The 20,744-nt window shown below is 40.4% G+C and overlaps 2 protein-coding genes across 3 annotated transcripts in view; one reads left to right on the forward strand and one right to left on the reverse strand.

Moving 5' to 3' along the window:
- ARHGEF7 (Rho guanine nucleotide exchange factor 7) overlaps positions 1-20,744 on the reverse strand; it is a 128,815-nt gene that overhangs the window by 105,942 nt on the left and 2,129 nt on the right. The gene's annotated exons all lie outside the window — the stretch shown is intronic.
- Positions 14,169-14,543, forward strand: LOC120605329 (replication protein A 14 kDa subunit-like). Its single transcript, XM_039866267.1, has one exon. The coding sequence runs from the start codon at positions 14,169-14,171 to the stop codon at positions 14,535-14,537; it is 369 nt and encodes a 122-aa protein (XP_039722201.1). The 3' UTR covers positions 14,538-14,543.

Consider the following 20,744-nt stretch of genomic DNA (forward strand, 5'->3'; position numbering starts at 1 on the left):
AAAGAACATTGTACCTAAAACAACACTTGTTTGGAAAACTGTAATATAAAAAAGTCAAAACTTTATAGTACATAGTCCCTGACTTTGTAACATACATGCTGACCTTTGACAAGTTGTCTGACCCCTCTGGGTCTGTGCCTTAGTCCCCAATTTAAAGCTAACATGTTCAGCCTTTCTCAGAGCTGTTGGAGCACATGGATAATAAATTAATTCAACAATATTGGACCTGGATTCTATGTAAGATGATATGATAAGCATCATGATTGCAAAGAAGAATGAGACAAGGTCCCTACCCTCAGTGAGGCAGGGAATTTTGCACACAACGTGGCAAGTACAACCACACAGATGTACACTCAGGACCATGAAGTGCAGAGAAAAGAAACATTCTATAGACATAGGGCAGAGACAGAGGCTTAACCGACCCAAAAGGTGACATCTGAGTTGGGGCTGAAAGAGTGAAGAGGCAGATGGCACTTCATTTTCAAAGGTATGACATTCAAGAAGTCCATGCTGTTTTAAAGGATGGTGAGCAACTGAAATCATGGGTGAAACTGCAGTGGAAAAAAATAGACTTCAAAGATAATAGTAGAAAAGAAGGTATTTAAAAGTTCCCCTTCTTATTTTGCTAAAGCAGCCACATGAATGGTAAGAGAGTACATGAAAAAGTGTCCAACATTATTAGTCATCGGGAAAATGCAAATTAGAACCACAGATAACACTGTACACCCACCAGAATTGATAAGATGGAAAAGGCTAACAATGTCAAGTGTTGGCAAGGATGGAAAGCAATTGGAACCCCCACATGTGACTGTTGGAAGTATGATATGGTACACTTGGAAAACTGGCAGTTTCTTGCAAAGTTAAACATGCCTAAGGCCCAGCAATTCCTCTCCTAGGTATAAGAGATGAAAACACATGTCCACAAAAAAGGCATTTACAAGTATGTTCATAGCTTTATATTCGCTAAAGGCGAGTTCTCCTCAGCGCACTCTCCAAAGTATTTAGAGAAGAACTTTGGCCTCAAATGACCAACAACTGCCCAATTCACTTCCCAGAAGTCCTGTCCTAAGTTCTCCACATGAACAAACACAAGGCTTTTCCATCAAGATTTCCATCAAGATTTCCATAATCAGGCAGAGGCAATCCCAAAATCACTGTAATTTTCTTTTAAAATATGGCTTTTGTACTTAATATTTGATAAAGGGTGTGTCTGATGTTCTGAGACGTTGCCCATACTAAATCATGAAGCAATGTTAAAGTCAGACATCAGAGACCTACACAGCTGTCTGGTTTCGACCTTCTCAACACTTCACCACCCACTCCACGCCAGAACAACCAGCTCCACCCTCAGTCTGCACAAAGTGCCAGCTAAGGCAACTGCCTTCTCTTCAATTCTGAAGTGTTTAGAGAGAGAATGCATGAGAAAAGAGACTCAGCAGTTCTAGCAAGGCAAATAATTAAACAAGTTCAGTGTTACCATGATAATTAAGATCAAGAGTAGAGAAAACTTATAACACAGCTTATAATATCTAGGAAACACTTAACTCTCCGGGATCCTAGTTCTCAGAGATTCTGATTGAGCAGGTCTGAAATACAGCCCAGAAGTCTGGGTGTGTGTGCGTGTTTGTGTGTAAATGAAATTCCTTAAATGACTGATTTTCAGCCAAGTTTGGAACCACTAATATGGTATAACTCAGTGCTTCTCAAATGTACACACACATCAGAACCACCCAGAGTAACAGATTACTAAGCCCTGCCACAGAGTTTAATCAGTAGGTCTGGGGTGGAACCCAAGAATTTGGATTTATGACAAGGTCCCAGCAGATGCTGATGATACCAGGCCCATATTTAGAGAACTAGTATAAGTAGACTGAGCTATTCATCAAGAAATGTTTGTTTTTACCCCATTGGGAAAACAAATTCTCAACTACAGAACAAGTTCTCCCCAGATCTCTGCCATCAACAGCCTCATCACGCCAGCTATAAAGAATCACTTCCTCTGAACATCTGTGGTTCTGTCTGCAGCTGGACCTACTGGTGCACATCTTATCTCTGCTCCCAACCCCCATCCGATTAGACATAAGCTCTGAGTGCAGAGGCCCACAGCATCTCCCATTGAAAAGTTAGCAAATATGACTAAATGAACTACCCATTTAGGTCATTGAATCCACTGATCAAAGAGAAATGAGAGAATCTTAGTGTAGAAAAGGTCAGAACATCCAAGGCAATTCTGTTCTTTTACAAATGAGTATACAGGGACTGAGGAGGCATGGCCTGCCCAAAATTATGTAGCCTGAATACTTCACCAACATGCTCTGTGCTCCACGAGGCTGACTTGTGAGGACTGCAGCAACCAGGTTTCTCCTGCACATTGGCTTCCGGTGGGATTCGGCCAACTGATGGCCCTAGTAGGAACCAGGCCAGCAGCCACCCTACTGAGCAGCTGCCTGACATAGCCACAGCAATGTACTGGAGCCACTCACAAGAGCTATGTACTTCCCACCCTAACTCTGTGTTCAGTAACATCATGTTGGGAGGATGGAAATGGCCATGATGGGAAGTGTTTACACCACAGAAACAAGCAAACACTACAAATCAGGGCTCCTCACCACAGCCTGTTGTTAAGCCTTTACCAACATGTCACTGGCTGTATTCGCTAACTGAAGACCACAGCTCCCATCAGGAGCCTTATACAGCTGCAGCTCTCTCTGGCTTCAGGAACCCGCTTCTCCCTCTTTTCCCTTCAGGCCTAGGGGAAGCAGTAGCTTCCCAGGATGCTTCCACATCATTATTAGGTTGTCCTTATCCCTGCCCACACTTTGTAAATAGCCGCTTCATTAAACTCTAGCCAACCACCTCTGTTTAGCATACTGTTTTCTGCTGAGGCCCATACCTAGTAAGCTTCCTGGTAGTACTGTTAAAACTAGAACATGGTGTCACAGCAAAAGATGGGAACAAATTTAGAAAAAGGAATAAATCAATTATAGTACTTCCACAAAACAGAACATCACACATCAATCACACAGCCTTTTAAAAAGGTAGTTTTATATACTGATATGTTAAAATCTCCTCATTACAATAAGAGAAGAAAAGGAACATAAGAAACAGTATGCAGAACATGCTACCTTTTTTGTAAAAAGAAAAGGCAAGAAGAAAATGTGCATAGGTGTTTAGAAATGCTTGAAATATCCCTGGAAGCACATGCCAGATACTTTTAACCAGGATTGCTTGCCTCCAGTGAGAGGAAATGGGGCCTGGAGGACAGCGAAAGGAAACTTGCTTTTCGCTCTACTTTTTTGTACCCTTTCAATTTTGTACCACATGCACGTATTATTAAATACATTTTTTAAAAGAATGCTCCAATCTAGTGTTCTCTTCAGGCCCAGATACCTTTGCCATTACAAAACAGTCCTTAGCAAACACAGCTATCATTGTTGGGGTCCTTGTAGGGCAAATCTCCACTGTTCCATGCCAAGATGCAATGCTATGTTTAAAATCCTAAGTTCACCTTCTAAAAGTCTAACTAGCACTTATTGGTTCACCTAATTTTCAGTTACCTGGTAGCCATTGCTTTATTCTAATTAGATTGCAGGAATCTCCTGGTCAAAGTTCATGCTCTTCCACAGCACTCTGAGCTGGGCAGCTCTTCCTCCAAATCCATTGGAAAACAGATGAAGCACCCAGCAGAAATTTCAAGAATTTGGTTGTTAAATATCCCCCCTAAAATGCATAGCCTGGGATTACAAATAGTTTACTAAAAGAAATTTAAGCCTTTAAAATATATATACATACATATATAGATATAGATATATATACAGAGAGAGAGAGAGCGTTTGTGTGTATATATATCTTTTCTTTTCTTTCTTTCTTTTTCCTTTTTTCTTTTGCTTTCCTTCTTCAGTATATCCCAAAGCCCAAGTCCTGTATAGATGCTGTAATCATCTGGAGAAAAATAAAATGTCTTCCTTTAGTATGGAACTAGCCAAACTATAAAGGGCAATAAGAAATGTGAATGTACAAAATCTCCAGTTCCCAAACTAAATTCAGATATCCAAGACATGTGAAACATCAAAGAGAGGACCAGCAAGGCTGTATGGCTTAAATTAACTCATGTGTCCCCCGAGGCTTGGTTCCCACAAACTCCAAAAGCACATTTTTTTTAAGTCCTTCAGAAATGGTGGCAACCATCCCAAATTCATGCCAATGCCAAAAATGGATTTTTTTTTAAATGTGAGCATAAAACATTCAACAGACAACCTAGAATAAACTTCTCGGCTGACGTTGTATTTTGTTCCCAAATAGTGTTAGATCAAAATAGGCAGGTATATATTAATCAAGGGAGAGCAATCTTGAAAACAGCACATGCCCTGATTGTGATCTGGATGCTAAGGAAGCAGAGGTGCATGGGATGGGCTGTTGTTAATATCTCGTGACATTCCTTAAGCAGATGCTATTTCTTATGCCTTTATAGGATCTTGATAAAAACAAAAGAATAAAATTTCATAAGACAACTCGAATTGGGCCTTGTGGTCAGAGATTTTACTTACTTGAAGTTTTTACCTGTTTATATGGAATAATAATCTTTTTTCACTCATTCTCATGCTTGTGACCTAATTAAAACAGCCCATAAATTATGGCATACCATTTTGTAAATCTGAGCCACTACCTATTTTCTTCTTAAGCTCTCATTTCTATGTTGTTTCTGATCCTTTGACATCCATTTCCTTACCTGCTGAACACATGCAGAATGGTTGGTGGTATCTGTCTGTTGTCCATCAGTGGAAAAGCTGATGAAAAGGCTTGTGGTCTGATGGAAAGGTGCTAAATAAATCTAAAGAGAGAACTTGCTGTGTATCCATATAATATCAGTGTGGCAACTAGGGCAGAGAAACTTCTAGGAGGGGAAGAGCAGCTGAAGTCTGTTTATTCTAGGTTATCTGATCAATGTTTTATGTTCATATTTAAAAAAAAAATCCATGGGACGCTGGTGGCAGCTGGTCTCACAGATCTCACAATCCGATGGTCCTACCTATGACCAAGACACCTCAGGTTAGAATGTCAACTCCTGGCCTACAGCCACTGAGAGTATGCCATGTTTAATTGCGTGTTCTCAGATATCTCAGAGGGTTTTACACTTGCCTTGCTATGCCCCATTTGTTTTAGCTTATCTATTTGTCCTTGCTTCTGAACCCCCCTCTCCATGCCCTTTCCACACACAATGAAACTAAAGGGCCACAGTGGGAGCTACAGAGCAGAGCACTGCCTTGTGTACGACCCTCCCCGCTAAAGAATCTTTCATTTTCAAACTGTCCAAGAAGCTGCATTTAAGGCAAGTTAAAGCCTCAGAGCCAGAAGACTGGACATTGACCACCTAGGAAAAAATTCTATTTTAATCCACATGATAGTGTGTGGGAGGTTTGAAGGTATGCAAAGACGGCTGGCTGATTTTGGAGAGAGACTGGGAAGCAAAAGGGAGTCTTCATCAGAGACTCTGAATAAGGGAATAGAAAACAGCTGAGGACATTCCCTGGCAAGCACGCCTCTATAAATAGCAGCTGAGACCCTCCCTTGAGGGAAAGGCAAGGGTAAGGAGGGGACCACGCTTAGAATACTCAGCTGTAAAAGCCTCTTGCATGAAAGAACTCGGTGGCCGATTGAGACTTTCATATTAACTCTAAGTAATAAGAAGGTGATAAAAATATCGTTCTCTCTCAAAACTCTTTAAGTATCAGCAGAGTATGAGCTGAAATAAACAGGGTCATAGCTATGCCTCAGATGTGTAAGCGGTCTGTATTTGGGAAATATGTTTTCAAAAATCATTTAGAAAATATTTGCAAAACACAGATCCAATCAAGGATTTGTATCAAAAACATAGAAAGAACTAAAATTCAATAAGAAAACAGACAACCCAATTTGAAAATGGGCAAAAGACCTGAGCAGACACCTCACCAAAGATATAGAGATGGCAATTAAGCCCATGAAGAGATGCTCCACATCATATGTCATTAGGGAAATGCAAATTAAAACAATGAGATACTGCGACACACCATTAGAATGACACCAACCCAACACTGACAACACCAAATGCTGTTGAGGATGTGGAGCAACAGAAACTCTCATTCATTGTTGGTAGGAATGCAAAACGGTACAGCCACAGTTTAACTATTTCTTACAAAACGAAACATTCTCGTCATAAGGTCCACCAAACACGTTACTTGGGTAAATGTGCTTTCCCTAAACAAGTTGAAAACATGTCCATGCAAAAACCTGCACACAAATGTTTACAGCAGCTTTATTCATAATTGGCAAAACCTGTAAGTAATTGAGATGTCTTTCCATAGGTTAATGGATAAACTGTGGTACATCCAGCCAATAGATCATTCCGTGCTAAAAATGAGCTATTAACCACAAAAAATACATGGAGGAAGCTTACAGGCATCTTACTAAATGAAAGAAACCAATTTGAAAATGCTACATACTGCATGATTCCAACTACATGACATTCTGGAAAAGACGAAACTATGGAGACAGTAAAAAGATCAGTGGTTGCCAGGGGCTAGAGGGGAATACGGGATGAACAGGCAGAGCACAGAGGCTTTTTAGGGCAGTAGAACTATCTAGTATGATAATGTAATAGTGAATACATCATTTTACATTTGTCCAAACCCAGAGAATGTACAAGACAATGTAAACTATGGACTTTAGTTAATATATCAGTATCGATTCATCAATTGTTAACAAGTGTACCACAATAATGCAAAATATTAATAATGAGGTAAGTGAGGGGGCATGGAGAAGGGGTATAGAGAATTCTCTGTATTTTCTGCTCAATTTTTCTAGAAACCTAAAATGCTCTAAAAAATAAAGTCTATTAATATTTTTAAAAAGTCAAAGCCCTCATGATGTCTGAGCAGGTCCTTCAGAGTCTGATCCCTTGTTCCTTCTGTAACATCATCAGCCAACTATTACGTCTCCCCCAACTCACACTGGCCTCTGCTGGTCCCAGATTTGCCAGGTAGGCTCCTGCCTCAGCACCTTCGCACAGGCACTCCCTCTGTCACTTCATGCCTAGCCATTTGTTCATACCCATCAAGTCTTTGTTCAAAAGTTACTTGTCTGTAATGCCTACCCTAACTACCACATGTAAAATTGCAATGTCACCCTAACTACTGTTACTTCCCATCCCCCACACCCTCCTGTTTCTCTCCATAGGACCTATCACTGTGCAACATACCATGTGATCTACTTGTGTACTATGTTTACTCCCTACACTTTGAAATATATGCTCCACACACAGAGTATTTGGTCTGTTTGGATGAGTGCTAGATCTCACATCTGGCATATATAAGCACTTAATATTTATTCAGTAAATTAATGAATTAAAGACCTGTGCTTATGACACGAAGTACCATGAATTACTTGATTATAGCTACCAAAAATGAAGTTGAGTGATGCTGACATAGCACCTAGAACCAAAAATTAATATAACTGGTCTAATATGAGAATTGAATATTTGAGACAGGAACCAACCTTGAAAAAAAACTTGGAAATATAATCATTACAGGCAAAATGAAAAATGCTCTTGGGTTTTACCGCAAAACCATAGCCTTTCTGTCGCGACAGACGCATCCTGTTACCACCGCCCGCTCTGCCCGAGGCCAGCTCCCCAGCTGTTGCCCAGCTCTCTCTAGGACTGCCCACATTCAGTATCCAGGGCTCCATTTTCTCTTTGTGTGTATCAGGGCATCAGTTTAGCTGGGTGCTGCCGAGAGCCAGCACTCTGGTTTCAGCTCTCATCTCTCTATCACTAAGAAAAATCGCTGGCTCCAAATTGGTTTCCCCCTAACCAGCTGGCCTGCTCCCTCAGACCTCTTCAGGCTCTTCTTGGCTGACACTTTATGCAGCTGTCCACGAGACCTGCATGTTTAATAAGGTTGCCTTATATTAGTTTCCTAAGTTTCACAAAGGGGCTAAAGTAAGTTGATGAAGACCTCATGTGATTCTGACATTTCAGAGATGAGAGACAAGACACAGAAGAAGAGAGCAGAGAGTCAATAAGGGCAACTGCCAAAACCGCACTTGTTATTGTTTTTGTTACTGCACGTGTCATTGTCTCATGATAGCCTGAGGGAGAGAGTAGGACTCTTAGCAACTTCCTCCTGTCCTTCAGTCCTTTTCTGTTATTCAGATTGAGCAAATTCCATTGATGGGTCCTCAAGTTCACTGGTTCTATATTTTCATCTTCACTCACTTTTGACCCCATCCAGTGAGTTTTCAGTTATTCTACTTTTCAGTTCCATGATTTTCACCTGTTTCTTTTTTTTATAAGTCCTATTTCTTTGCTCAGATGTCCTTTTTTTTTTTTTATTCCATTCATTTTGAAAGAATTCGTAACTGCTGCTTTTGGAAACCTTTTTTATGATGGCTGCTTGAAAACCCTTGTCAGGTGATTTCAACATCATTCGCTGGAAGGAAGAATGGCCCCTAAAGGTCACCTCAACAATGAAATCTAGAAAAGGAATCATCTAGAAAGGGAGCTTCCTATGACGTGACCAGATATGGGGTGAAGAAGGTTGTCAAAACTTGTCATTGTTTTCTCCACGTTCAATAACAAAATGAATTCTTAATTGGCTACTGAATTGAAAAGCATAAATTGGAATGAGATTAAGGCACGTGTCCTCGGTGTTGGTGAAAGGCCAGTGTGAGCCCCACGGATTCCGCCAGACCTTCAGAAAACAAGGGGTCCCCAGTTTAAGGGCCACAGACCAACCACCCCTGAGAAGCAGTGTTACAATGGATTCCAGCTCAGCTGAATTCCATAGCTAAGCTGCCTGGTTGTTCTGATCTGTCATTCCAGACGCTTCCCAGAGGTGACTCCCTAACCCCATACCCCAACATGGCTGAGTTATTTTTCTCTTAAAAGCCTTGTATTAAAGAGAAACCCTTACCTAGAAGTATCTCCATACCTTTTGGTAGCTGTCATCTGATTTAGCCACAGTCCTCCCAACCTTCTTTTAAGGATCTCTCCTTAAGTGCCTCCATTTAATTTCATCAAATCTCATACAAACCTCCTGAGTTTAGTCTCACTAGAGATTGTTCTTCTGTTTCATACAAGAGTTTTCTAAATGCACAGAAACAGGTGAGGAAATCCCCTTTTTCTAACAAATTCCGAGTGCCCCTTCCAATCCAAGAGGTTTCTTTCAACTTCTTAATATTTCAATGCTCCACAAGCCCACAGGGAAGCAGCATGAGGTCCGCTTTGTCTTGAACTAAAAGGCACTACAGACATACCTCATCATACCTCGTTTTATTGCATTTTGCTTTATTGAGCTTCAGACATTGAAATTCTTACAAATTGAAGGTTTGTGGCAACCCTGCATCAAGCAAGTATTCATAATGAAGGTATTACTTTTTTTTAGACATAATGCTATTGCACACTTAATAGACTATGGTATAATGTAAACATAATTTTTATATGCACTGGGAAACCAAAATATTCACATGACTCACTTTACTGCGATAGTTGCTTGATTATGGTGACCTGGAACTGAACCTGCAACATCTCTAAGGTACGCCTGTAGTTAGGAAACTTCTCAAGTATGAGGGGTAACCCAGGTAAGTAAGCAGCCAGTGCTCACCTGTGGAATAGCCCCCAGCTGATCACACCTTGGTCTGCTGTCTTCTTAAAGGGCCATGCATGCAATCTGGCTGGTCCAGGTGTGGTTTCAGTCTTTAAGGTCCTCAATGAGTGTGTGTGTCACATTTCCTTCCCTAAAAATCTCTTCCCTAAAAATCTCCTTCAAATGACACTCTCACCACCATCCTCTCAAAGAAAAAGGATTAAGGAGAAAAAAATAACTGGTGGGCTTACTTCTCCCACACATGGAGATGGAACTGAATAGTGCATGTTTTATTGCTTTGAATTGGAAAAATAATACCCAAACCTAAACATTGCTTACATTTATTGTGGTTATTTAGGAACAATATTCTCAATAAATACCACTTGATTTTTATCTCTATTTATTATGATAGGTAACAAATTGTGAGCATTTTCTAAATGAGAGAAAGCAAATCCCAGGAGACACATATACATTCATAAAATTATAATACAAATGGTCCTCGACCCTTAACTTTCTAAAAATTATATATTAACGCCTTACCTACATCAGATATGGAGTTTCAAATGTCAGCTACAAAACAGAGGCAGCAGAAAGGTTAATTTTCAGCAGTGTCGCCAGTTTTACCTCAAAAGCCATTCACTGTAAAATGAATCAAAGGAGGGAGATTAAACCGTTGACGTTAGTACATTTAAGATAAGATGGAAATCTCAGAAGTGCTCAGGGTGACAACTGTTTAGCCTCAACACAACACTGGTTGGACGTAAACAAACATGTTAAAAAATGTAGGAAATGAAAGAAAAAAAGAACTAGATATATTCCCCTGAAGCTATTGAAAGGAATACAGTTTTCTACAGTCTCCTTTATCAAGGAGAAAACTGCTAAAGGTTAACTTACTCTTAACAAAATTTTCAAAAGTTGAGAAGCATAATGTCCTGCTTGGTCCCTTTCAAAATCGCTATAAATTTATACACCTCCATCCACATCCAATGAGCTCTTGATGGGCTCCCAGCCATGTGACCACTCTTGTTGAATCAACCCACTTTCTCACACTCCACACTCTATTTCCAAAATTTCTACTCCCCTCAATCCTCTGTGCTCAGAGTTCCCCCAGTTTTAATAAACCTCCTTCATCAGCCCCTCTCTGTCCTGAACCCACCCTCACCCAGGACCCCACCCTCATTACTTCACACAGGCTAAGGTCACTAATGAATAGACTAGAGAGACCACTCAGCCAGGCTTGCCCAGGACAGTCCAGTGCATGCTTGTTGTCCCAAAACAATAATAGTGCCCTCTCTCCCTCCAAGCATGTTGCCAAAGCTTTTTAGTTTTTTGAAGAGTACACTCATGGCTATCTTCTTCCACGGACTTCCAGTCACCAGGCTCTCTTGTGACTTAACCACCCTTCAGCCACCTTTCTTACCCCTTTTGGGGCTCATCAGACTATCTGGCCATCAATTCTCAAGTTCCCCAAAGCCTTCTCGTATTCTCTCTCCAGAATCTCCCCATAAGAAATCTCGCCACTCCACTTCAGTTCACATCTCTATAGTGACTCCCAGACTTTTATATTCCAGCCCAGGTGTCCTCTCTGAGCTCCAATTCACACGCTCAGTACTGAATTCACTCACAATCTTGTACCAATCTTAGGTCCCAAATGCCAAGTATAAATCAGGTTCCTCTGCTACACACCGAACTTTTAGAAATCTGTTCCTTGCTCTCAGAATACTTATATCAATTTGTAAAATGATAAGTTTATAATTTCTTCAATGGTATTCTCCCCCACTAGACGGTATACAAGTCTATTTTTCCTAATCATTATATCCCCATGTCTTAACACAATTCCTAAACCACAGTAGGTATCCAATAAAGATTTGATGTGAAAACAAACAAATAGATAAATGAGCTCTCTGGCAATAAATCTAAGTATACTATTTACCACTATACATTAAAATTCTATACATTTTCTGGATTCACAATTAGGTAGGGGATAACTAGTAAAATGAATCCAAGCTCCATTACATATGACGAAAACTTAATTATACCCAGGGTGAATACTGTCATATAACACATACTGAGATATAATTGACATACAATAAATGCTTCTATTTAAGGTGTATAATTTGATAACTTTTGACATGTGATTACTTGTAAAACCATTACCAGAATCAAGATAATGAACAAAACCATCACCCCAAAGGTCTCTTTGTGCCCCTGAAGCAAGCACTGATCTACTTTCTGTCACTATAGATTACACTATATCTTCTAGAATTTTAAGTAGAATCATACAGTATGCACTTTTTCTGTCTAGCTTCTTTTACTCTGCATAATTTTCATCTATTCCCTTTTATTGCTGAGTAGTATTCTATGGATATACTATACTTTGTTTATCCATTTACCAGTTGAAAAACATCTGGATTGTGTCATTTGTGGCTACTAAAAACAAAGTTGCTATGAACATTTGCATGCAAGACTTGGTAAGGACACATCGCTTCCGTTTTCTTGGGTAAATACCTGGAAATCAAATGGATAAATCATTTGGTAGATGTATGTTTTAAAACAGTTGTACAACTTTACCTTCCTATCAGCAGAGGATGGGAGTTCCAATTCCTCCACATCGTCACCAGCACTTGTTCTTTTAAATTTTAAATGTTCTAATAGGTATATAGTAGTATCTCATTGTGGTATTAATTTACATTTCCCTAATGACTAATAATGTTGAGCATATTTTCATGTGTTTTTTATATGTATATCTTCTTTGGTTAAGTATCTGCTCAAATCATTTGTCCGTTTTTTAAATCGAGCTGTTTGTTTCCTTATTATTGAGTCTTGAGAGTTCCTTATGTAATCTAGGTACAAGTCCTTAATTGTTTAGAATTCAGCAGTGCAGCCATCTTGCCTGGAATATTCTTTATGAGGTTTTTAACTCCAAGATTAAATTCTGTAATTGATATAGGACTATTGAGGTTATTCGTTTCTTTTGGAATGAACTTTGGTAGTCTGTGTCTTCCATGGAATTGTACGCTTTATCTAAATTATAGTAGTGGCATAAAAATATTAATATTCCATTATTATCCCGTTAGTATCTGTACTGTCTGTAGTGATTCTTCATATTGGTCATTTTGGTCATTTCTGTCTTTTCCTCTTTTTCCTGACCAGTCTAACAGGTTTATCAATTTTATTGATTTTCTCAAAGACCCAACTTTGGGTTTTGTTGATTTTCTCTAGTAATTTTCTGTTTCCTGTTTCACTGATTCCTATTCTGTTCTTTTGTCTATTACTAACTTTAGGTTAAATTTGCCCTTATTTTTCTAGCTTAAAGTGGAAGCTCCATGACAGAAACAAAAGAATTATATGAGAATTATGAGTACTCTCTCACTTTCAGAATATTATTTTAACAGTTCATAAACAGTATGCTTAAGACGTGCATCCAAAAAATATATAATTACTGCTATTTGAAAAGCCATCCTTGGATTGCTGACATGGCAGTTACTAGGATTCAAAGTAAATGTTCTTTGTTGAAGGTACAATAGTTGAATTCTTAGTCTTCTCCATTTGTCATCCGTTGATAAAGTCTGAAAGACACTCAATTCCAGTCTCTTGTCACTTAAAAGTGAGGCTTATGTGGTACTTTCTAGAAGTTTAACCTTTGCCATAAGTCTGTCAAGAATTTGACCACATTCTATTTATAGTTTGTTTTCAAAAGAAACAAAAAGGCATTAACAAATAGGAAAACTATGACCAGAAAATGTCATGTTTCCATGAGAAGAAATTTGTTACTAACACCAGTGTCTTATGAGATTCACTGTACAAACATGGGTCTTGCGCAAGGCAATTTCTTCAGCGCCACAGAAAAGATCACAGTGAGGTTACTCAAGAAATAAAGGCCTGGAATAGGATTCCAGATATTCCGATGGTCTCTTTCTCTTCCTGGAAGCCAACAACAGAGGCAATTAGCACCAGTACGATTAATCTCAAACTCCTAATTTTCCATCAAAATCACGATAACATTCTTCCTTAAAGTGAATGACAAAGTCATGATCTTTTGGCATATGTTCAAAAAGCAATAGGCTTCTTCAGAGAATCTGTATTCCTGACAAAAGACTTCTGAATAAATTTGCTAACTGCCTTATGAACTTAAACCATTTTAAGGGCAGGAAATAGGTGGAAAAGCATCTTCTTGGCATAGGATCTTAGTAGTGAGACACTTAGAATTGAGGGAGAAAGGCCATCCCAGGTCAAGGTATTTACAAATAATCCAAAACTTGACCGTTTTAAAGAAGGTGTTGCTAACGAAAATCACACTGCCAGAACGGGACTTCATTGCAAGAAACTATGCAAATTCAAAGCAAACTTAAAACTGTAGATTCTCGTTTTGGACTAAAGCAATTTAACATAAACTGGAAGAGGCTTAAATTTCTTTTATATACACTTTTTTTGGTTCTGAATCACATACAGCTTCTTTGGAGAAAAGACAAGCTGATCAGCTCCTTAAAAAATAAATAAGTGGAGTTTTCTCTTGTTTCCTACCAGCCACAGATCGTCCCTGGAATCATGGTGGAGGTAATAGAGTTATGCAAGTCTGGTATCAATGCCAGCATAGTGGCTCAGTTCATCTACTGGCCCGGCTGCTTTGTAGGTTGGCTAGAAAAGATTCACCCCAAAGGAAAAATGCTTATTCTTTCAGATGGAAAAGGAAAAAGTGGAACCATTGAGTTGATGGAGCCCCTTAAAGACGAAATCTCTGGAATCGTGGAAATAGTTGGAAGACTAACAGCCAAGGTAACCATTATGTGTACATCTTTTGTCCAGTTTAAAGAAGATAACTATCTCTTGATCTTTGATGCTGTGAAAATTATCGATGAGTTCCTTCAGTTTTTTACTTGGGGGTTATGCAATATGATTGAGTTTAATTGCAAATGAGCTACACTGAAGATGATTAATGCCCCTGATATTTAGGGAAAGATTCTGTTATTTTTAATATTTAATTTGTTCTTTTTAATTTCATTTACCCAACTTTATTAGATATTCCAATATGCTCTTTATGATGGAACCAGTATATTGACAGTTCTCACCTGCATCCTCATAAAGAATCACTTCATGGTCAGATCAGATGCAAGAACAAAGAAGTTGTCTGAGTTGTTTTCTGTTTTAATAAAAGTTTAAATGGTAATAAAAAAAAAAAAACACCTGCTCCAAGTGTAATAATAACAAAGTTATGTACGAAATCCCACTTCCACTCTCCATCCTTGTACCCATTACCTATTGCCACGGTAAAGCTGTGTAACAAAGAGCCACAAAACCTCAGTGGCAGAGTGAAGTAAGCATGTTTTTATTTGTGAGGCTATGGGTTATCTGGGCAGTCCTTCTGGGCTGCCTCATGCAGCAGTGGTCAATTCTGGTTCGGGTGGCAGCTCTGCTGATCTTGGCTGAGCTCTCTCCAGTGTTTGGGGTTGGTGGGCTGTAGGTGGGTCCAGGAGGCCTCAGCAGGCACAACTGAGCTGTCATGTGGTCTTGCATCCCTTAGTAACTAGGCCCTGGGCTTGTCCTTGCGGTCGAGGAAGAGTTTAAAAGAGTTTGGAAACACATAAGGCTTCTTGAGACCTGAGTTAGGAACTAGCACCTGTCGCTTCTGCCACATTCCATTGGCCAGCTCAGATTCAAAAAGAAAACAGGCTCTACCTCTGGATGGGAGAAGCTGCAATATCACTCTACAAGGGGCATGGCTACAGGAAGGGGTAGCATATTTGGGCTACTTTTGTAATCTACCACAGACCTCTTCTAATTTGCTCTGTGCCCTGGGAGGGTGACCTCAATGGAGGCTCACCTCTCTGCATCACCACCCCAGAGCACTCCCCGAGCACAGTCCTGGAGAGGCCCTTCATTTAGACTGCAGTGTGAATGACTCTCCCTAGACTGTGCGGTACACAACTTACATAGCTATATGCAACTGCCTCGGTTAACCCATCTGTAAAATTATGAGTTTGGACTGGATGACCTCTTGAGAATGCCTTCACACTGAGAACTGCTTTACACTTGAGATCCTATGGTTTCTCTTATAACCTGCCTGAAAAGGTGATATAGAATACATGCCTGCATGTGCTTCAGTGTGTATGATATAATATACTAGCATGCACGTAAAATGAACCCAATAAATACATGTGTTTCTGTGCATATGATGTGTACACTGGCACGCACATAGTACAAACCAAATAAATACATTAATTAGATTTAAATCATTTAAACCAATGTGTTGAAAATGTATCTTTACACATCCCATGTAAACATCCTCACTCCTTTCTCCCTGGCCTTTAGACTATAGCAGACTCAGCACTACCCTGCAAAAACAGAGCTGAGAATTACCAGTCTGGTTCATAAAACTTTAAAAATTCAGAGCTAAAGTTAGAAATATAAAAATATCAGGAAATAAATTCTCCTAACTTGGTAGAACTGATGCAGGGAAAAGTCAGAAGTCGTACACAAAACATAGAGCCCAGAGACAGCCCCAGCGTGCCCTCCCTCTGCAGACACAGGGCGGGCTGTCCAGGACCTCACTGCCCATCTGTGACTCCTGGCCCTTCTCAAGTATGAAACTCTATACATGTGAAACCTGAGACCCCTAGCCTGGCCCTCTGGCCCCTTTGGGCCAGCAGCTGTGTGCGCTCAGCAGCTGCGTGGGGACCTGGCGCTAAACAGAGGATCCCAGAAACCAAATTCAGCAGTCCCACTAACCTCAACAATGGTGGACTGTCAGGTGGGAAGGGAGGGGCTGCTAGCCCCCTATAGAATCTGCCCTGCTGTTAGAATAAAGAAGTATTCCTGGGTTTTGTGGGCCTTGGGTTTCAAATCCTGGCTTAGAGTTTTCCTGGTCATGGCAGAGAAAGTTTTCAATGTCAATTCATAAAATAATAATAACTACCACGTACCGAGGACCTACTTTGTGCCCAGTACCGCACGAAATCCCTCACATCTACTCATCTACCCTCATAACGACCCTATTGCCCCAACAAGCCATCCCCTCCAGGCAGATATCATTAATCTCATTTTTTAGGAGGAAGAAATTGAGACTCAGAGAATTTAGGCAGGCTGCCTGAGGTTACCTATCAAATGTATGACTCTAGAGCACATATTGGGACATCATCTTACAGTGGCTCCAAGAGAAACCAGTAGGTCTTAGGGACTACTGAACCTCCCAAACCCTGGCATTGCCCGTAGGAGAGCTGAGACCCAGAGGGATGGTGCGCCTTTGTGGTAACTCCCACTGACAGTGACAGACACATGGGCAACTCTAGATGCCACAAAACTCCAATCCAAAAGACTAGAGATACCCTCGCCAAACAAGAATGGCTCTGCCGACAATCCATCCTGGGGCCCCCAGTCCCCACCAGTTGTTTTACAGTGAGCAGCTGCCTCTGAAGGGAGAAGAAATTCATTAAATAAATACATATATAGTACTTTAATCTTAAAAGTTTATTATATACATATACACATGTACATGTGTGTGAATTTATAGCATAGTATGTTGTTTTAAATTTTGGTATAGACAGACACCCAGCAAATTGAGTCAGACAGCCCAGGAGCCACAAGGAGGATTATCAGATGCCAGAGCTAGAGCTTAACCGAAGTCCTTGGGGGTGTCCTCCCATGAGAATGAATGAGAAGGCTTGAAGTAAGCTTTCCCAAGGCCATACTCTAAGAATGGCGCTTCCTAGAGCTGTGTCCTCTTCCCAGCTGTTCCAGGTTCTCATTCAGCCAGGGAGCACTGCTCATGCAGACTGCTGCCTGCCCTCACCTCCCAACAGTCCCCACTATGTCTCCTTCCCCCTTGGGATCCCTGCTGACCGGCAGTCTATGCTAGAGTCCAATCTAGCCCTGGACTCTGTTCTATCTGCTCTGGTCCTTCCCATTGTCTGTCTGACTTCCTCACCTGCCTTGTAATTCCTAAAGTCAGTAACAACCTATCTTCCCCTGATTTAGTGCAGGTGAGACAGCCAGCAGGTACTCAACTAGCAGCAGTTTGTCATCACCTGAAAGGTCTCGGGCTCTGGCAGTAGGCTGCCCTGGGCTGGAATTTTCTGCTTCCATGTGCTAGGTGGGTGACCTGGGCACAGCAGACTGCTGTGCCTCAGCATCTTCATCTGGGAAACGGGTGTGACATGAGACAACATGGAGACAGCAGTTTAACATAGTACCTGCAACTCAGGGAACACATTTTTTTCTTTAAAAGAGATCTATATAAAGGTGGGAAGTGCTTAAAGAAATGAGGAGAAAAGGCCTTTATGAGTGTTATTTCTATTAATAGAATGAGGTCTTGAGATAGCACGAACGCTGGATTCCTCCAGAGTTCACAGAGGCAGCTGCCTCTAATGAAGGCCATTTTGTGATCCTCTCCCCCAGCATCCTTCAAACCCAAGCAGATGGGTGTGAGTGTGCAAATGTGCGAGTGGTTGTGCATGTGTGTGATGTCAGCATAAACACTACAGCATGTCTAGTGTGGCTCTCAGGAAATCACTTTAGGCGTTCCCGATTTAAATTGAATTTAAGTTTATTTGCTTTATGTTGACTGAGCCAGCAAATGCAGTTTGCTGGGCCTGAAATCCAAAATGAGAATCACCCCAGTGCAGAGTTGAGATAGTACTTTAAAGTCACGTGCTTCAAAAGCAGACGTTTATATTGCAAAATTAATTATTTTGAAACCTTAAGTAGTTTCATTAGAAACAACTTGATATAACCAGTAATTCATTTTGCAAGGTTTAAAGAAGTCTTCTTAAAAACACAGTGAGGATAACATGCTTTATAACTAGAACTTTCTCTGAGTGCTTTCCCAGCTAATCAACAAGCATCTATGTATAGCTACAGGCCTTCCAAATCTGCATGAGACCCTTACCACCATACCACATTGCCATCACTGACCACATCCTTAGGGCAAAGGGGCCTAAGTAAAGGCAAATTTCTCACAGTGGGCACTTAGAACTGCTGTCCAGTAGCTACTAGACTTCCTCTCTCTTCCCACCCCATCCCCAACCAGCCCCAGAATCCTAGGACTACTGGGAAAGCAAGTCGCGAATCCATTAGGAAATGGCTTTGTCTTTTCCCCGTACTATATCAGAATTCAAAGATTTTCTGCGCTGCAGAAGATCACCTAGGACTGCCATATCGGTCTGGGGAAATACAAACCATATTCTAATCCATGTGTCAGAAAATCATCAGAGGCTGGATAGCTCAAATGCAGTCTCCTTGGACTTATTAATTCCTCGGTTCTTTTCATCTACACTTGACTTTGACTTGATTTTCTGCCCCATATGGTTGTTTTTACAGTTGTTTTCTCCTGTAATAAAACCCCTTAGAACTTGCTGTTCAGGTATGCAAGTACTTAAATTGCCTTGCTTCAAATTATGCAACCTGTTATAGGATGGATCCCCAAAAAGATAATGTTGGAGTCTTAACCCCCAATACTTAAGAACATGATTTTATTTGGAAACAAGATCATTGCAGATGTAATTATTTAAGATGAGATCATACTTGGGTTGGGTGTCTTATACAATGACTGGTGTCTTATAAAAGAGGGAGGTTTGGACACAGAAGAGACCACAGGGGGAACACCATGGGAAGACCAGAGCTGTGCTGACTGACACAAGTCGAGGAACCACCAGAGGCCGTGGAGAGGCCTGGACAGATCCTCCCCTAGTGCCTGCAGAGGGAACGCAGCCTTGCCCACACCTTAATCTTGGACACCTGCCCCCAGGACTGTGAGAGAATGAAGTTCTGCTGTTTAAACCACCCAGTCTGTGGTCTCTGTTACAGCAGCCCCAGGACACTAATACCCAGTCCAACAGCTTAAACCAGTTTAAACACACGCACACCTGCACACTCAGGACATCTAGCAAGACCAGAAAGGTAGCATCTGACTTTCAATTACATTCCACAAATATTGATTGATGGAGTGTCTCCTGTGCAGCACTTCACGGATTACTGTGTGTTGTCTTATCCTAAAAGAACCAAGTTCTTTGTGATTTCATGGTGAATCAAGCAACTTCATCTGCTGCATTTACAAGTAAAATTAAAGCAGTGTTTCATGACTTCTGTTATTTTCATGTGTTTTATTAACCTTATAGTAATGTTTAATCCTCTAAAACTTCTGGATCTTTCACTCCCTGTGACTCGTCTAGGGATGTTTAAAGTGTTAATTCATGAGCTCAGTACTAACAAGGTTCATTAGATCCTGTGGCTTTTGTGTGCTTCCCATCCCAAGAGAAATAAGGGAACCAAATAGTGCAGGTAGGTCAGCAAAACATCCTGGCCATTACCGGAGAAAATCAAAGCGTAAGGGCATACACGAAGATTTGGGAAACCTTGTAATCCCCACTTTTCTCTCCCCTACAGCAGAAAACATATCATTGGCAATAATGACACGTGTTTCTTTTCCGAACTGCTCATGTAAAGTTTATAATCCCCTCTTTTCTCTGTCTAACCTTTCACCTTAAAGAAAAGCAGAACTACATAAAGGAGAGGCTGACAGAACACTTTCTTAAAATGAGCAGAACAATCTGAATCACAATGAATATCCTCCCAGTTCTCCACTCTTTACTGGGTCTAAAATAGAACAACTGAGCATAATGCAAGAAACATATTAGGGAATGTTTTCTTAAGAAAAGGCATATGAAAAATCTGACCCACCTCAAAACTTTTCTTAATTATGCACTATTCCCAGCCTAATGGTTCAAAATTTTAAATTATGAATTTGCAAATGTTAAGTTGCTGGCTGCTTACACTCCATTAACCAGTTGTCAGTGTGTTCATATGGCAAACAGCAATAAAGATCCTTCAATTCCATATGAATATTCAGTTGTTTCTAAATGTTCCTTTTTAAGGAAAAACATCCTCAGACTAACATTCCCACATTCCAATGAAAGCTATTCAGCGTGTGAGCTTTGTGGCATACATTATTTGGTGTGCATGCAAATATCGAAAAGTTCAAATAAATAACTCTTAGGAAATGGAAAAAGCTCATGAAACTTCTAAAATCTAAGATTTTCAGAGGCAGAGAATGGCTAATGTTTTACCCCAAAAACCTACCTCTGAACCACAGAGAATCAGTAGTTCTCTCTATAATTTGCTATTTTGATGTTA

This window comes from Pteropus medius, unplaced genomic scaffold (genome assembly GCF_902729225.1).
Source record: "Pteropus medius unplaced genomic scaffold, Ma_sr-lr_union100, whole genome shotgun sequence".
NCBI classification, from domain to species: domain Eukaryota; kingdom Metazoa; phylum Chordata; class Mammalia; order Chiroptera; family Pteropodidae; genus Pteropus; species Pteropus medius.